This window comes from Hetaerina americana, unplaced genomic scaffold (assembly GCF_022747635.1).
Source record: "Hetaerina americana unplaced genomic scaffold, ioHetAmer1.1.p SCAF_46, whole genome shotgun sequence".
Classification (NCBI taxonomy): Eukaryota; Metazoa; Arthropoda; class Insecta; order Odonata; family Calopterygidae; genus Hetaerina; species Hetaerina americana.
This window is the reverse complement of record NW_027287052.1, coordinates 1,031,781-1,051,451: the sequence shown is the minus strand read 5'-3', so window position 1 is coordinate 1,051,451 and position 19,671 is coordinate 1,031,781. Positions and strand designations below refer to the sequence as shown.

Below are 19,671 nucleotides of genomic sequence, written 5' to 3'. Positions count from 1 at the left end.
TGATTACCAATGTTCTTGCTGATGTTTGTAGGTATACGTCTTTGTATCAGAGGTTGAATATCTTACCCATTCCCAACGACTATAACTGGGTTAATGTAACCCCCACTAGCCAAAATATGGAGTTTCACAATAAAACTGTAATGCTTAAAGATGTTTATTGCACTATTGTAAGGGCTCTAAGGTACTAGAAATGAAACTAATGTTACAGAAAAACTGCGATTCCGTTAATTAGTTTCCTGGTTTTTCAAATCTGAGGGTAAAATGTCTGCTTTAGTTTTCCCTTATTTCTCCTGGTTTAGAGTAACTATGAAGAATATGTTTCCTGTCCATTGGTAACACTATGTATAGGGTCTAAGAGTCACTGCAAAATCCGTGCAGGAAAGTCAAAAGTCTGATCTTTCAGTTCTTTTTTACTGAGAAAATGATTTGTAGATGGCATATTCGAAACGCGCACCGAGGGTGCTCCTTGAACAATTTTGAATAAACCCCGCGAGAATCTCGACACAAGGCTGCCATCTATGTATAGAAAGACCTAATGTACGCAGATCAAAACACGTCATGGGTATAGACCGGCTCAAATTGAACTAGATAATCAGCAGAAGGGCCAAAATGAATACGGATACAAATCAATACCAGTGCGTTAAGTGCGCCCACAATTACTGATAGCCAGATTTTGGCAAATATATATTACATATCATTGGGGTACGTTTGATCTTTCAATTAGTTTGGTAGCATTTCTGAGTAACATATTGTGCCTTGATACTGATTACTAAATTACTTTCTCTTTCTTCGTACTAGATGTACTGCTGTTAATGCAGCCGTCGACGCATGTTTTGCGTGCATTATACTATTTATAACAGAATTTATTGCTTTAACTAAATAAATTATAATGATCTACAAATCAATTGTTATTTTGTTAGTATTTGGAATTTTAGTCAACTACTGTGATTCGACACTATCTAAAAGTGATAGAAAGTCACCAAAGGCAGTGAAGCAAAAGGTCAGTGGCGGTGATATATCAATACATAATATTTGTTTAGTATTTGGCATTTCATTTTTATCATAAATCCATGCTCAAGGTGGGACCCGTGTCGGCGACAGTCCAGGACAGGCATCTAGTTGTTGAACAACCGACAGCAAAGGATATAGTTGCCCACCACCAGGCATACTACAAGGAAACAAATAGAAACTGGTTTTCAGGAAATGTTTTAGGATATGTCACTCCGGTAAGCCACTTGCTTTTGGTTTCCAGCATTGGGAATGGATACATCTATATTTGCTTGTATTAATTTGAGTTTTGTTTGTTACTCGCCTTTTTCGAAGTATCATATCACGAAAAGCCAAATAATGTCTTCCCGTTAATTATTAATTATAACGGTGGTAGAGTTCACTAACCGTTACAGAATTCGTACACCACACATTTCCTAGTCCTTAATTCCTTTACACGGTACAAATATGGTTTTCCACAAGGTCTGGTACTCATTAAATCTCACAACTTGTTGTAAAACTGGAATACCATCCAGGTTTAAACATAAGGCCTATCAATCAAACAAGTGCAGTGCCCAATGGTCAACCGACTCATCGTCATCGTAAGGGAACAATTTCAAAGAGTAAAAATCATTCGCCTTTAGCGAGATTCGAACCCAGATCCGCTTATTTATACTTATTCTGTCGATTTTTTCTTTTTTTTATTGTATAGCCATGATGCGGCCGCATTTTTTAAGAATATTCATTTGCAGAAACAATTAGTCAAAGACGTTTACCGAATTAGGACTTTCTACCTTTCCTACTATTAGAAGAAGATATCAAATCGTACTGCATTCATTAAGATAGAGCCTGACTAGATATCTGAGGGTATAACTCTCTTTGAATTCTGAGCCCGATAGCATATTGTTTAAATTCATTTCCCTCTTCTCCTCATAGCTGATAAACTTACTGATAAACCTCATGGTAAGAAAAATGACACATGTATCACAGTGTGTGTCCAGACCCTTTGTTCCTTACAATTCTACCAATAATGAATCAATTTAAGCTCAGATGAGTTTCAAGAAAAATATATGTGCATTCCTCAGGTTCTTATAATCATAAGATTGGGGTATGTATTTAACTCAATTCTAATGGACGAAGCTCTTTTGGCCTATTATTCTGTGAGTCGTCATTGAGTGTTTAGACGTTTTTTCAATCTAAAATTAGATAATCAGAACCATAACTGGAGACTTGTCCAACTCTGTGCTCTCCTTCACTGGGAAATATTAATTTATTAATACCTATCATGGCCATGTTGGTATATATATGTGGTAGGTGCTACTCCTAAAATAATGTTACTCAACTACTGCATGCTATAGCAGTTGGGAGTCTTTGCTGTGGTGTGGGAAAAACCAGTGAGATTCATGACTTCAGCAATTGTAAAAAATATCAAATGCATTTCCTTAAAGTTTCAAGCCAAAAAAAAAGTCATTGTTTAAGATCAGCTATGTACTTTCAAATGTCAACTGTACCACTAAAATGATAAAAGACTTTACACATTTTTAATGATTGACTAGAAATTTGTGAACTTAACAAGTACCTAACATCCTTTCCTTTTGCATTTCTGAATATGTTTTTGTATTTATCCGCTGTGCATAGGAGTAAGTAGATAAATTTTCTAAAGCAACATTTTGAGTGAATCTTTCTCAGCCATTTCTTTCAATGTGTGTATAAACTTGGAAAAAAATAATTACCAGTTTTTAGGCCATCACACTGCTGAATATGTATCAAAAATATAGGACCTAATGTATTTTTGAGTCAAGATTACTGCTTGGAAGTTCTGCAATCTTAGGCTCCCTTCCGAGCGATGACAGATTATTCCATTGCAGTTCACTTGCATGGGTGGATTGCTTCAGTACTCTGCTTCACATGCATTAGTCATGCCATCAGATGGGAAATTGATCTCCATTTTCATTTGGTGCTCTTCGTTTGATATTAGAGTAAAGGAATGTCAACACTTTGTTTCTCTCAACCCTTGTGCGCACCGTGCTAAAGGAAACCTTTCCTACCTGTACCAGTTCATAATGGTAGAAATGACTCCAATGACTGGACTAAATACTTACATATTAACTTGGTTACACAAGAGTAAAAGGTTATACGTTTTTCCTCATTGGGTGCATCCATATATGTCATTCCTTGGTCACTGGCTGTCCAGTAAATGCAACACACACATCTCTCATCCTGCATCCACAGCTTCATGTCCTGATTCCAATGTAATTGGTGGTGGAATTTTAAGAGGGCTGTTGGCATAGAAGCCATTGGTGCCATGGCAACACAGTTGATGGTTTGGGGAAGACGGGGGGGGGGGGGTATGAAGGGCCTCTTCTCTATACCAACTAACCAGAGTCATATGCTTAAGATTATTATTAAACTATTAATAATTATAGTTATGCAAATCATCCATTGCTTGAGCTTATTCTCAAAACTGACTGATTAAACCAACTGCCTTAAGAGTCTGCTAATTTGTTTTTTTTTTCCTGCTTGTGAATGCACAGTGGAACAACCATGGCTACAACATTGCCAAGCAGTTTGGAGGCAAATTCTCGATGATTTCACCAGTCTGGTTCCAGCTCAAACGAAATGGGAAGTACCAGTATGAGATCACTGGACTACATGACCTCGACTCTGGTTGGGTGGAAGATGTACGAAAGGCTGGATCTTCTCGCAAAGTGAAAGGTAAGTTAAGTCTTCTCTTGAGATGACTGAATGTGCCAGCATAAAGTTCAATGGAATATAATATGCACAGTTTAAATCAATGATCCAGACAATTTTTGTCTTTCACATCTAAATGATTAAATTTATGTGCTGTTTGCTTTTTGGCTCTGTTCAGTGATTCCACGGGTGTTGTTTGATGGGTGGACCTCAAAGGACTACACTGCCCTGCTCTCTGATTCCATGGAACAAAAGAAACTTGCTCAAAAGCTCGTTGAAGTGTCCACGGTAAAGTTGGCCATTATTGTTTTGCAAATAAAACATGCACACTTGAGTTATTGCAAGGGGTCTTGGTTATTCGGCATCAAGGGTGTCTGGCATATGTAGGTGGAAATCCTGCTGCTAGGTATGGAACCTGGAAATACTTGCTCAATTTAAACATTCATCCTGGATATCAGTCAAATAGTGTAATTAAGTGGCATAAGTCAATTTGAACTTGATTATGAGTTATAAATTTTAAAAATCTTAAGGAAAATAATTGGGTATATTTCTCAAACCTTAAGTGACATCCCCACCTTTGCATTTTGTTATTATCACTATTGTTTTTTCCTAGTATATTGGTTTTTTTAAAGATGGATTGACTGTGTGTGGAACAAATATTGAATATTCAATTTTTATTTAATGGCCCCTTTGACTTTCTTGCCATTTTAAGCACTTGACAATGGAAGAGTATAAAAATAAATCAATATTTATTTTGAATTGCTGTAAATGTTTTCAGCATTGTGTGTTGGCCCATGTTGAGGAAACTGTTCAGTGAGGATTTAGTAATTCTTGCATTTGGTTGTTGAGATGTGATGTCAGGAGGAAATCAAGTCAGGTATGAAGAAGGAGCAACATTGAATGCTCTGATCGCAATGCCATGACTTCCCGTAAATGAAAGAGGAAGTAGAAGGGGAGAGTGTGAGGTTGGGAGGCAGGGAGAGATTTTTGTGCCAAAGAGGGCACACACATTAACGCAAAGGAAAGAATTAAACTTCAATCTTTACAGTTACCAAGGTGGCCCAGAATCTTTTACCTCACAGAATGGGCCATCAAAACTACCCCCAGCCTCCCTGGCTCACGTCTTCTATTCCTCGGATCCTTGAAGTGCCACCCTTGTACAGTAATGCCATATTTGGATCTTCCCTGATCCAAGTAGACCTTAACCTTTTAAAGGCATTATCCTTTCCCCAAATTTGCCTATACTCTCTGCTTGTCTTATCATACTATCACAACAGTAAAGTATTAAGTATTCTCAAGGCACCCAACACTTGGTGAATCCTTGTCGCTAGCATTGCACGTTTATTTAATTCTAATTACATTATACAAAAATGCTGCAAGTCATGTAGACCATTCCGCATACCCATAGCTCTTCCCGCAACATAAAAAATGAGCATAAAATTTAGGAAATTACAAATGTCTTGAACCTGACTTGAACGAATAAATTTTGCTCTTGATAAATATAGTTAAAATGACCACAACATTGATTGTGTTGGCATTGTTAGACATCATGTGTAGGGATGTTTAACTGGCTACGAAAAATTATTTCATCAGATGAAAAAAAAAGAAGAATCATTCAACTTTGGAGTTTTATTCAAGAAGCCAAAGCCAGACACAACAAGAGATCGAGATCATTTAAAAACTAGGTGGTATTTTGAATAATGTAATTAATATATTTTTTATGGTATTATTGCAATATTGCAAATCGTTTTTTATATTTAAACTAACATTATACTTATTTTAATTAAATGTTTTTTATAATCAATAAATTATGTTCATGCTATTACTATTATCTATGTCAAAGTGATCCATGTATGTAGAGTTTTGGGCAGAAATATTTTGATGGACATATTTTTTTGTTGTTTCATTGCAATATCAAAGATAGTTGCCTCAAAATAATTCTTCTATTAACAGAGGAAGGATGTCTGGAATGGTAATAGACTATATATATTATAATTATCTGCCATTCAAGTTGTTTTCCAGCAATAGATAATTTTCATTTAATTGAAATGATTGGTAGCTTTAGTCTTCATCAACCATGGTTGTGCCCACGAAACAGTTACCTTGGTAGCAGCTGGATAGTACTAATTAGAGCCCCCTTTTCCACTGCATTTCACATGGGCATTCTGTACCACTGATAGTGGTATTACTCACAGCAGCGTGATAAAAAGTTGTGCTGTCGTCCATGCATCATCTACTCCATGGTCTCACTTATATTGTATATTTCACCCCTGTGCATGCCTAGGGAGGCTCTACTCCTATTAGAGAACATTTGCAAGAGTGGGATATTTGAAGGGGGGGCTTTGGGATCAATACCCCCAAATGTGCTAAACTGTCTCCTATTTTATTCTCTAGTTCAAATCATTAGTCTGTAACTTTCATTGGTGGACATCCCTTAGCCTTGTGAATGGAATCACCATGTGTCGTTGCTGTTTTGAAACTTAGTATTCTTGAAAATTTGTAAATTTGAGCACTCCTAAGAGGGTTTTCTATTTATGTTCTTTCTGCAGAGCAACAAATTTGATGGTTATGTCCTCGAAGTGTGGAGTCAGCTTGCCGGGAAAGTGAACAGGCAACTGGGCATGCTTATGTCATACATCTGCAGAGTCCTTCATGCCTCCGAGCAGATCTGTGTCCTGGTCATCCCGCCAGCTAAAGGGTAATGCTTTAATTGTGTGTCTTACATGACGTGAAGCTATTTGATCGGGATGGTTTGTTTGACAGTACTCTCTCCCTCTTTGATTTGCAGGCAGGATAAGGAAATGTTCGATCAGGATGACTTTGATGCCCTGGAAAAGGATGTTGATGCCTTCTCCCTCATGACTTATGACTTCTCCAGCTTTCAAAGACCTGGTAAGCAACACTCAAGATCTTATCTTGAGATGAGTTTACATGTGGGAGTTTTTCCATTCATTTTCCAGGTGTCCATGCGGCTTTGTTGTTTAGTTTTGCTGGTTAGAAGTGTCTGTGAGGAAAAAATTCCTTTAACTTTCCATTGTGTTTATTTGCAACATGTGTAAAAAAAGGACAATAAGCCTGAGTTACACGATTCCACTTTGATGAAATCCAATGGAATTATTATGATACATTGTAATTTGGCACTCCGATACAGATCAGTAGCAGGCTGGTTGAGTACTCGGTAGAGGGCTTAACTCTTCCATTAAAGATGCATGTAGGTAGGCATAATAATAATAATAATAATACATTTATTTGTCCGGAGATTTGTTGCATATTCATACATACACAAATATAGGACACGTCAGATATAAATTTCACAATTTTAGAAGAGATACAATACATATATATATATATATATATATATATATATATATATATATATATATATATATATATTGTATATATAGTGTATTGGTGTATATATATATATATATATATATATACACCAATACACAAGTATAATTACATATTAATTGTTTAAGCCGGAATCGATGCATAGCGACAATTCAAGGTATTCATTTACAGAATACTATAGAACATATTATTTTTTAAAAGGTTAAACAGCTTTTTCTTGGAAACAGGTACTTTGTTTCATATTTGATTTCATGGGGAAGTTTATTGAATAACCTTAAGCCCATTGCTTTGGGCCCATGGGCAGTATTGTGTGTCCTGACAAATGGTTGGTGCAGGTCATTGCAGGTCCTTGTATAGTGACTATGGTAATTGTGGTTGGACTTGTACTGGGAAATATTACCCTTTGCATATAAGATGATATTAAATATATATATGCAAGGTACTGGTAATAAACCAAGTCTTTTGAAGAGAGGTTTACATGGTGCATCGCAAGGAGCATTGCTCATAATACGTATAATCCTCTTTTGGATTTTGAAGATTATGCCCACATGGGGAGAGGAACTCCAGAAGAGGATACTGAAAGTAACACGAGAATAAAATTCACCCTGGTAAATGGATAGAAGGACCTCTAAATTTACAGAATATCTAATATTTCTAATAAGGAAGCATAGGGAGCTTAACTTGCTACGTAATTTGAAAATGTGTTCCTCCCAAGACATGTTTCTATACAGGATTACTCCCAGGAATTGGGTACTGGAATTTTGGGGAATGCTCACACCTTCTACATCTACTGAGATTGCAGATGAAACTTTCTTTTTATTAGTAAAATAAATCAGGCTGGACTTATTTATATTGGGTTTTAGAAAGTTATGAAGACACCATGCATTGAAAATCTGAGCTACTTCAGCTGCTCTTTCTGTCAAACTGTCTACTGAGGAGGCTGACGCAATGATATTTGTATCATCAGCATACAGTGTTAGGTCTATCCCCTTAATGAACTTAAGCTTGTTTGGGAGATCATTGATATAGATTAAAAATAAAATAGGACCAAGTACAGAACCCTGGGGAACACCCAGTGTTACTTCTCTACCTGGGGAAACAAATTTGGAGCCATTTCTTGAGAGCTCAACATACTGATGCCGTTCACTTAGATAAGATTCAATCCATAAGTTGAGTTACTGTTGTATTGTAGATGTACTCAGGGCTGCAGACTTGGAAGAACAAAATGTAATGGATGAACTTGTAGAAGTGGGCAGAACATTAGGATGAAATGTCAAAGCTAATGATTTTGTTGAAATATTGCCATTGGGTGCAAAGAAATTGATCAGCAAAAATTAGATGGAGCTGGGACACCAAAGTCGGGTGAAATTTCCGAGAAAGAATTGGAAGCTGGGACTCAGGGAACATTCAAAACTGAACAAATGGTGGAATGCTTTCACATGGAAGAAGAGAGAGCGAACAGGACCCAAACTTTGAACACTTCATGAGGGTCTTGAGAAACTTTGATACGTGGAGTGGATATTAATATTAACTTTCATATCAATTTGTCAACACTGACATTAGGTGTCAGCGACATATGATAAGTAATATTGTTGTGGTTATTGACGTGGACATGGGAAGATATTTTTTTATGAAATATTCATAAATGTGAGAAAGAAATAAATTACTTCATACGTTTTGGAAGGAAATAGAACATTTACTACATGTGTATACACTAGATCTAAGGATTGAGGGAATACTTGTACATCTATAACATTAGCCAAACAACGCAAAGGACCTTTTTTATAAATTGTGAGTCAGCCCCCAGGAAGCGACGTTTGCTATCTTTCTTAAATGTTATTTGAGGAGTAATTTTTGATCACTTTTTCCTCTCAAGTGATCACATTTTAAAAATTCTGATGGCAGCCCTGATTACTGATTAGTTAGTGATATCTGTCGTCAGTGTGTTGCCATAAATTCTTTTGATGAAGCTTTGAATGTTTATTCTTTTTTGTTTGTACCTATCATTACACTTGTATGAGCATATCTATTTGTGAAAGTGGCGAGTGAATTCTGTGAATCACCCTCTGATGAGACAATTGTTTTACCCTTGCAGGACCAAGTGCTCCTCTTGCGTGGGTCCACGGATGCATAGAGAAGCTCGTGCCGACTCCAGACAAAGATGATGAGATCTCAGATTCAGAATTTGCCGCTTTTGTGCGAAAGAGGGCAAAAATACTCCTTGGCCTGAACCTCTATGGCTACGATTTCACTCCCGACGGCGGTGGTGCAATGCTGGGCAAGAGGTTTGCGGAGATGCTTACCGAGGCCTTGAGCTCATCAAACCGTCCACCAAAAATATCCTACGATTCTGAATCCGAAGAGCACTTTGTGGAAATACGGTAAATTCTTTTTAACATTTTATAAATTTTTCTGACAATAAACAATCTTTCCACAATACTCATGCCCACTATGGGCAAGCTTCATAAATTAAATTCGACCAAAAATGAAAAAAGCATTAATTTTAACAATTTTGTATTATAAGGTAATTAAAAGAGGTAAACAATATGACATTCTAATTTGTGAAACCCATTATTAGATTATGTCCCCAAAGGAAGTTCTGGAAGGAACATGGTTTTCAAATTGAATTGTCATATTTTTGGTTTAATTCCAATTACATACCCACTGACTCTGAACATCATCATCAGTATCTCAATCTGAAGATTGGTTAACTTTAGCCCTCCATTCTTCTCTATTCAGTGTTATTTCTTTAACCCCCCGATTGCTTTTCTGTTTTACGTCCTTAATTTGTCTTGTGTACTTGTCCCTTGGACCTTTTCATAGACTCTTCCCTTCTTTAATGTTTCTCAATAATCCATTTTGCCTCAAGGTGTGTCCAGTCACTCTAGTTTTTCTTTGCTGAAGCGTTCTCCTTTAGTTCCTTTCCTCTTCTGCTCTTCTATATACTTCTTCATTCCTCACTTCGTCTGTCCGTATGGTCTGCAGCATTCTTTTCCTGCACCATCCTTCAAAAGTTTCTAATTTTCTCTGGTCAACTTTTCCAATATTTCATATTTTGAGCAGCAGTGAGTGCCCTTCTCCGTACGCACACTTTGATGGACTGCTTCCCTTGTTTGCAACCTCAGATTCTTTGAGCATAGTAGTTGCCTCTTCTTCTTCATTAGCACCTTAGCTTGTGCTATTCTTCTCTCTATGTAAGTCGAACTTCTTCCATCCCAAGTTATACTGCTGACCCTTGCTCTCAGTAGTCTGAATGCTGCTCGATTAGTGAATGTGGGGTGTTTGTTGAATATGTGCAGAGCTGTTTTCTGCCTATGGATATAATCTGCGCACTCCTCATTCCAACATGATACTGGTGGACAAGGAGCACTCGATGACTAAGGCACGTAACCTTCTTAAGGTTCAACAACACCATTCATCAGATTCTCTGCCTAGATTGCATGCTTGTCTACCTCCTTTGTTTATTTTGTCTTTAATTTTTCATTTGCATGGTTGTTACCTGATTCTTGTAGTGGGGATGGGTCTTTCTTCTATTTTTGTAATCCATTGAAATCACTTCTAGTGTCTTGAACATCTTGTTCCAGTCAACATTGTCAAAGGACATCTCCAAGTCCATGAATAGCACGTACAGGTATTTTGTCTCTTTTGCTCTTTTGTTTTCCTGAATCTAAATAGGTTTCCTGTGAGGCCATCTTCTATTTTTTCTTCTATTCTTTAACAAATTATCCAAATAAGTATTTTCAGTGTTCAAAGAAACTAATTTAATTTAATTTTAATTTTTTGGACCCATTTGACCAATGGTTTCCTGGGTCCACTTTTATTTTACTTCACAGTTAGTTGGGGATTCCTTTGAATCTTAGTTCCCCTTTTTACAAACAATAATGAGACATAAGGAAACAACATGCATAACATAACAGACAAAAAGACAAAAATAATCAGACAGAAGGAAAGTTTTTCTAAAATTTTAACATCTACAGGTGCTTATATATGTTGGGAGTTAAACTAATGATAAACAATTCAAGAAAAGAAAAAAAAAATCACTCAATAGTATAGAATACATTGCTACATTTTACACAAAATATTTCCCAGTTAGTTCGCTTGTTGTGGTTCACTATTTGCTGGTTTTCTTATTGCAAATTTTCCGAGCAGGTTATTGTTGTTCTTTAGGCAGAATGTAATCATTTCCCTAAAGCTCGTTAGCTTCTCTTTCATACTGTTCCATAAGAGTTGCCGCTCTGTCTCATAGAAAACACAATCCTCCACTCTGTGTTCTGCTGTGTCTTCTTTTCCACAGTTACACAGAGGGGTAAAACATTTCCCTATGAAGTTTAAGTAGGAGTTAAAGTTTCCATGTCCGGTTAACACTTGTGTGCTTGCTGATGTGTGTTTAATATTTAATTTAATCCGGTCATCTATGTTCGGAAATGAAACTGCGGGAGATTCCGCTGCCGTAACTTTTAATGGAGTAATCCCCTAAATGTGCATTACATTCAACAATTTCAGTGTAAAAATCATTGGCCTCCTCCGGGATTCGTACCCGAAACCCACAATGTCTACCCGAGTGTTTTAGCCAGTTAAGCCTCCAAGGCATCCTATGATATTCGGGGTTTGAATCCTGGTCAAGGGGAATGATTTTTACGCTCTGAAATTGCTGCATTTATTTCCAATGTGTTGGACATCAGGCTGAATGATCTGTGTTGCATTTATCTGTTCTTGGTCTCTTTGATTATTTCAAAGAGGTGATCTTTGGCTTTGACTCTGTTTTAATTATTTCTCCATTTATGTTGTCAACTTCTGGTGCCTTGTTGTTATTCAGGTTTTTTGCAGCTGTATCGGATTGTTTTTTCAATATCTCTGAGCTTCATTCATCTTCTTCAATTGCCATTTATTATTGAAGTAAGTTATCTTCAAGTGGTTTGGGCCCTCAATAGAGGTCTTGGTAGTTTCTCTTGGCCATTGACTGTAAAGTTGACTAGTGTAGATCTTGAAAATATTAAATACATTGTTCTTTTTACTAAGAAAAGTGTTACTTTCATAAGAAATCTTTCAGTCATGAATTGCCCTGCATTCCAAGTGGTAATGACATAGCCTGACCCAGCCAAAAAACATTTGGAAGCAATGTAAGCCAGCTCACAACTTTCCTGAATTTTTACTGAAATGCTAAAGAATAAAAGTTTAGGTGAGATGTAAAACCATCGTCCAGTAGGATGTTTTATATCCTGGCTTTTGCAAAAGTCAGGTGATATTTTTAGTTTTTAAAATAACTCTTTCCCTTAACCATATCTCTGTCCACACAGTGACATCTGACTCTGAGTGACTGACTAAATTCTATACCTCTAGGAATTGTGGTTGAATTTTACAACGCCAAATGTCGTTTCCTAAATTTACAGTAGAAAGGGATGATTGTAATATTGCCAATTACCTCCTGGGTTTTGCCTCAATCGTAACCCAAATTTTCATAGAATCACTAAACAATATCTGTAAGTCATATACTTGGAGATGCTGCTCCTCAGTGTAATACTGTCTCTTGCTTAATCTCCTATTCAGGACCAAGAGAGGAAAGCACCTGATATTCTATCCAACGCTCTGGTCAATACAGAAGAGGATAGAGTTGGCCCAAGAGCTTGGGACTGGCCTTGCGCTCTGGGAACTTGGCCAGGGAATGGACTATTTCTATGATCTCATTTAAACCTGATGAGAGCCATTCTCGAGGGAACAGTGCATTCCAAAATTTTCCTGCCGAGTTTCCAATATTGTTCATGTCTGAAAAGAAGTGATGTTTACTGTTAACAATAATTAGGATGATGATTAAAAGTACATGGTGTGAATGGAGGAGGCTCAAATTGCAATTTTTTCAAGGATTATCAAAAGAGCTCTTGGCATTCATATTGCTGCAGACTGTGATTCAATCTTGAATGTGTATCATGTTTTGGAAAAATAAAATGAATATCTATTTGTATGGAATAATTGTGTTTTCCTTTTGAAACCTGTGTGGTGCAATGTTGTAATGTGTCTTGTACCTGCATTCCATTGTGCAATCAAGTCCATTCTTGAGGTGACAACTGAGGTCCACACTCCAGGCAGAAATCGTTTGAGAGGTAATGTGAAGCCCCAGTTCTTGCAAAATATAATCAAATTGTTCCTAACCTCTTTAAAATGTGTAATAAATGTTATTGGATTAATATGGAAAGAAACTGAATGATGATTTGATTAATTAGCAGTGAAATATTAGTTGAACCAGAGAAAATCCGAGAAAGATGGAAGGAATATATAGAAGAACTGTATGGTTAAGACTTTAGGCCAGCAAGCTTAGACATAGAATGAAAATATGATGTAAATGAGGACTGCTTATGTTCAGGCTTTTACAATGGCAAGATAAAAAGGGCATTAAGAAAACTGAAATCAAATAAGACAGTGGGGGTAGTTAACATTCGTGAGGAACTACTTAGAAGTTCACGGAAAAGGTGGAAAGAAGAGTTTTATTGACTAATTTGGAGCATTTAATAGGGAGAATTTGGTTGGTAGACTTCATCATATCAGTGTTAATTCCTATTCCAAACAAGGGAAAGGCAGCCATATGTCAGGAATAAGTAAAAATAAGTTTCATTTCACACATTGCTAAAGTGGTTCTCAGAATCATCTGCAAGAGGTTGGAGAAAAGGAAAAATGATTACTTAGGGGATGATCAATTAGGGTTCAGGATGGGGAGAGGTATCCATGATGTCAATCAGTAATGAGGTCACTTAATTAATGGGAAAATAGATCACCATCAAGGTTTCTATATTTCATAGACTTCGAAAAGGAGTTCAATAAAGTGACCTGCATAGAATTAGTGAATGTATTGCAGAAAATAAGAATAGATTGTAGGGATAGGTGACTTATCTGCAACCTGCACATGTCTCAGACTGCTTGGGTGCAAGTGGTGGATGGAGGGTCCAGATGGGCAGTGCCAGGAAGGAAGAGTGAGGGAGGGTTGCCCATTATCACCTGTTCTGTTCAATTTATACAAGGAGGAAATGCTTAAAGAGGCATGGGAAGTACTGGAGGTAGAAATGAAAATCGGTGGAAAATTCATTAAATCAGATAGATTTAAGGGGTATTTGTTTTAGCAAGCCCGTCAGCCAAGAGGTTGCAAGCATTGCTGAGTTCATTGGAAAGCCAGTGCGATGGGTATGGGATGAGAATAAAATTTTAACATAACAAAGACTATGCAATTTTCAAGAAAGAGAAAGGTTAAGTTATATTAAAATAGGTGTTCAAAAACTAGAGCAGGTGGAACAATTAACCTATTTTGGAATTTTTTAAGACTAAAATGGTCTAAGCAGTAGGGACATTAGAAGAATGATGAAATTAGGCAAAGAAGCTTTCAGAAGGAAAGAATTGATGACATACGTTGAATAAGGGTGATGACAAATGGCTTGTCAAGACTTTAACATGGATTGTGGTTTTGTATGGCATGTAAACTTGGTCAATGTAGCAAGATGATAGGCATAGATTGGAGGCTTATGAAATGTGGGTGTGAAGAAGGTGAAGTGGACAGAAAGGAAAAGAAACGAGGAGGTGCTGGGTAAGGTGGGAGAGGTGAGAGAGGATTGTTGGGAAGGATCCAAAGGAATCTCAAACTATTTCTTTAACTGAAAACTTTTAAAGTGCATCTGTTCATTTTTTGCAGATTTGGTATTCATTATGCTTTGCAAAATCTATCTGTTAATCTATCCACCTTGTACCCACAATCCACCAGGAGTTGATTACACACCAGGCATGCAACATCAAAAATTAAAATTTTCTTAACATTTAGTAACAATAAGGATTTTTAAAATATGATGGTAATTAGAAAGGCTCTCGGAATCACCACCAGATGTCAGCACTCGTGCAACGAGTTTCCCACATGGTTAAAGGTAATCCTCTTTGAATAAACACAAATCGCTCAGTCCTCTGGGAAGACATCTGGGGTGCAGATGCCTCTCTGTTGTTGTTCCTGCCTAGTTTGTGAAGATGGAAATAATTGAGATTTGAGCTGTGATTAAATACTTTGGAAAGAAAGGTAGGAAAGGATATTCAAGCTTACTTTCAGAGCACTGGGGACTCAGCTCCTTCATATTCAACAGTTGCCAAGTGAACAATCTAGTTTAAGTTTGGTAGAGACAGCTTATATGATGATCTGCGTGATGGCCGGCCAAAATGTGCCTCTATACCGAAAATTATTGCAAAAGCAAAAAATGATCATGGAAGATTGACAACTGCTGAAGCTATTGGTATGTCATCTGAATGGGCATATCACATTTTAACAGTGAAATTGGATATGAGAAAATTATTTGCTAGATGGTGCCGCAACTCTTGACGAAGGATCAAAAATGCATCGGAACAAAAATTTCTGAAAAATGTTCGACCCATTGAACCAACCAGATTTTCTGCACGTTTGTGACCACAAATGAAACTTGGGTTCACTACTATACCCCAAAGACAAAACAGCAGCCAAAGCAGAGGATAAATGTTGATTTACCAACGCCAAAAAAAGCAAAGGCAATACGGTTTGTCGGAAAGGTACTGTCTTCAGTTTTCTGGGCTGTGAAAGGAATTCTGCTGATAGATTATCTCCCCACTCGTCAAAATTACCGGACAATACTATGCTAATCTCCTGGACCAACCACAGCAAAAGATACATGAAAAAAGACCAGGTTTGGCAAGGAAGAAACTCTAAGCTTTCATCAGGACACTACACAACCACACACGTGTCATGGCAAAAATATATGAACTAAGATATGAATTGTTGCAACACCTGCCTTAGTCACCCGATTTGGCTGCATCTCTTCCCCAAGCTCAAAATTTTCCTTGGTGGACGGAGATTCTCTTGAAACAAAGAGCAAACAGCCGAAGTAGACGGATATTTTGCAGGCCTGAAGGAATCTAATTCTCAAGATGGGATGAAGACATTACAACATTGCTGGACCAAAGGCATTAAGTGTACAGGGAGACTATATTGAAAAATAAAAAAGTTTCACTGAGGTAAGTCATTTATTTCCATTCCATTCTGAGAACTTTTCTAATTACCCTCATAGTTAAAATAATGCAGATCATGTAAACTACTGGAGTATGCACTTTGGTAGCTTAGAGCTCTACAGTTCATAAGAATGGACAAGCCCAAGGTTTTAGTCCATTCGGAAGGATATTCACGTAACTAGGGAATTTATATTTCTGTCACAGATTCTTCACAACGCATTTGTTTAATAATTAATGGCATTAAGATACCTTTCAGCAAAGAACCTTTTACGCTAGCTTTAGGCCAAATTAATGCAAATTAAAAGGTGATATTTTAAAAAAACACCAGATGAAAACAATTAGATAAAAAGCTTAGGATTGCCTGAATGATTTCAAGAATTTCTGAAACTTTCATACACAGTTACACCATTGGAGTAAAATTCTTCTCGGATGAAGCTTTTTTCCATTTTTGAGGTTTAAAGACTATTGATATTCGGTCCATATTTTTGAGTTTGTTTTTAATTTCTAAAAATATAGTTACAACATCAATCCATTGAAGTCAAATGTTAAATTATGGCAAGTGACTATTATTCTATGCCCAGGAAAGAAAATGGCTGGATGAAATGTTCAGTGTTTTTAAGACTTGTAAGCAATGATTACCATCAAGATAATTTTCTAAATTCCATGATGTATTAATCCCATGGATAGACCTCTAAGCTACCGACCGGAGAGCTTGGGTTCAGTTCTGGGTGATGGGCATCCACCCGCTTCTAATTATCCACATGGCAACTGCCCACTACTGCTATGGTGTGTGGCAGGGGTGATTACACGCTAAGCATGCAACATCACAAATTAAATCTTTCTTAATTTTTCATTCCTATATATTCCTGTAAAATTTCTGGTTATGTTTTGAGCGGCGCGGAAATGTGGCCATTGGAGCAAGATGATTTGATGTAGATAGGAGACTTTTGAAATGTGGGTGTGGAGAAGGTGAAGTGGATGCAAAGGAAAACAAACGAGGAAGTGCTATGGCATAATGGTGGAGGAGAGTGGACTACTGGGAGAAATCCAAAGGAGGCAGGAAAGATGGATTCATGGCTCTCTGTAATCAAAATGTAATCTCTTGCACTACAGCATGACACCCAGAGCACACGTGACTCTGGGTGTCATGATGTAGTGCAAGGACATATATATATATTTGCTATATAGGCTCATGCATGTACATGCTTTTTTTAATAGACCAATTTACACCAACACAGGTTGCCATGTCTACAACAGTATTCTTTTGCATGGTAAAATCTTACCTGGTTCAAAATTGCTAATGGCTATTTAATGAAACATGTATACAAATATTGACATTTTCTTCATCTAGGTTCACAAAAGGTGAGATTGGCGACAAACTTCTGAACTCAGGGTGTCATGATGTCGTGGCGCAAAATTTCACTAAATATACCATCTGCTGTTCCAAACCATACTATAAACTACTCTGTTTCCGCAGCACACTTGGGTGTTTTCATTCTCATCATCCATCAGGGCTTATCAAACTAGCCTTAATCACAATATTACAACTTTCACATGATCCTAGGACAATCATCAACTCCAGACTGTTTCACCAAATGATAACTGTAATTGCATAACTTTGCCAACATCAATTTCAACATAATCTCTCCATCTGCACCTTGTATATCACACATGCAGAGCATCCATTCGTCTTCTGATCATCCTTACCTAAGGCACACCTGATAGGTGTGTGCCTTGGGGTTTCAGGTACCAACATTCCACATAGCACTTCCCTTTCCTCCTCTGGGTAAAAAAATCTTATACAATTGCTGTGGTTCATTTTGCCTTTGTCCATGCCATTTTAAGTACATTAGGAATGAAAAAGGGGTCTGCAAGAAACAAGCACAGCATTCCCTGCAAAGGCTCTCCACTGGTCAACCTCAGCTCATTTTTTAAAGCCGATATGTAACAAGTGAAATCAAATCCACGTAATACTCTGGTTAACCTTCACTATTGTACGTGGTCTGCACAATAAATGCACAAACTGGTGCAATCTGGCAGCCATGAAGCAGGCTATATAGCCATGCCCACTAGTTGCTTGAGACCCAATGAGCCATCTGTGCTTGGCGGATCGTCGAGCTCTGCGTATGGTGCCAGTTATGTTAGTTTCAGTTGTCCTTATAATTACTGTTTGTCGAAAATGGACATTGACAAAATCATGGATTTAATGACAAAGATCAGCTTACGAAAATTGAATTTTCTTCATCCAGGTTCACAAAGGCGAGGTTAGCCGCAAACATGTGAAAGTCATGGTTCAGCTGAGGAGATTCAACGGCGGAAGGTAAGACAGTGATTCATGACGTCGAATAAAGCATACGCAGTGCCTACAAAAGGATGGACTCCATATTGCAGTGACAAGTCCTAGTTTCTCAAGTAAGTTTTTGCCTATGAGCATGGGGCAACAGAAAGCTAGTAACTACTGGCTGGTCACTACCCAGTATCACCATAGGTTACAGCAAATTCTGAGGATTAGATAGTTGCAGCTCTCCCAATTATCCTGTTCCCTGCCAACCTCTTCATTCAAGCCTACTTCCATGCACCAAAATTTCACATTACTTGCTTCTCTTAATTCATCCTTGGGCTTCCTCTATAATTCTTCCCTTCCATTATGGCCTTCAGTGAGTAAGCAGGCCTCGCGATGTGTCCAGTCATTTCCCCTCTTTCATGTTTCACATCCATAGAACAGAATACATACTCCATATACTCTTTTAATAAGTTTCGATGAATTGTTTCCCTTGTCTAGTACTATTTACCATCAGTAGTTGCTTTTTCTGATGGAGAGCCTTATCCACAATTCCTATTCCACTCTTTCTGTCCCTCTTGCTTCTCCCATTGATAACAATCCTGCTGCCTAAATAGCAAAACTCTTATACTTACTCCACCATGTCTTTCCCTGGTCTTACTTGGAGTTGTTGCACTTTGGGGAGATACATTAGAGCAAGTTGAAACTAAAGCCTGCAAGAGAAACAGCCCAGCATGGATTTCATCTTCAACTACATGAGGCCAGGTGGCAGTCGCTGCTAAGACACCAGCTGTGAACATGTGGAAGAAGAGGCCTATGAAGGGAGGACATTGCATAATTGGTTTGTGTTTTGCCCTCTGTGTCATGATCATTGAAAAATGAATCCTTCAATATGCTTGGCAGTCAACCTCCTAGTGGCTTCAGGGTAAGTGACCGATAACTTGAGGTCATTTGTGCCATTGGGGATGGATGGGTAAGGAGGAGAGAAACCTGTCGTTGGCATCTGCCAGCTAGCAAAGAAAGCTGCCATGGGGTCCACAGTTTAACGACCAGATTACATTGTCTTGGTAGCATAAGCCTAATCACTCAATTGAGACCATTTTATTGAGTTTCATCTGGCACTGATTCTTTGAGTCACCAGCACTTAAATATTATAAGGCTTTCAGTCCACTCACAGCAGATTTTTACAAACCATAGTTTTCTTGGGAAGTCCATTTAAACTTTGAATTTCTCCTTGCCATGTTTTCCAATTGCTCACAACATATTTGATGCAGAGCCGATAAACCATGAAATAGCATACTATTTTCAATTTGTCATCACAAAATTTTCCTAATTTCCCCAAGGTGTGTGGAAGGAGAAAT

The 19,671-nt window shown here is 37.6% G+C and overlaps 1 protein-coding gene across 1 annotated transcript; it reads left to right on the top strand.

Moving 5' to 3' along the window:
* Nucleotides 1-538: 538 nt before the first annotated feature.
* Nucleotides 539-12,992, top strand: LOC139693319 (chitinase domain-containing protein 1). Its single transcript, XM_071591434.1, has 9 exons — nucleotides 539-702; nucleotides 799-1,000; nucleotides 1,080-1,226; nucleotides 3,522-3,702; nucleotides 3,857-3,966; nucleotides 6,228-6,376; nucleotides 6,467-6,570; nucleotides 9,125-9,410; nucleotides 12,577-12,992. The coding sequence occupies exons 2-9, from the start codon at nucleotides 890-892 to the stop codon at nucleotides 12,716-12,718; spliced, it is 1,230 nt and encodes a 409-aa protein (XP_071447535.1). The 5' UTR covers nucleotides 539-702; nucleotides 799-889; the 3' UTR covers nucleotides 12,719-12,992.
* Nucleotides 12,993-19,671: the final 6,679 nt, after the last annotated feature.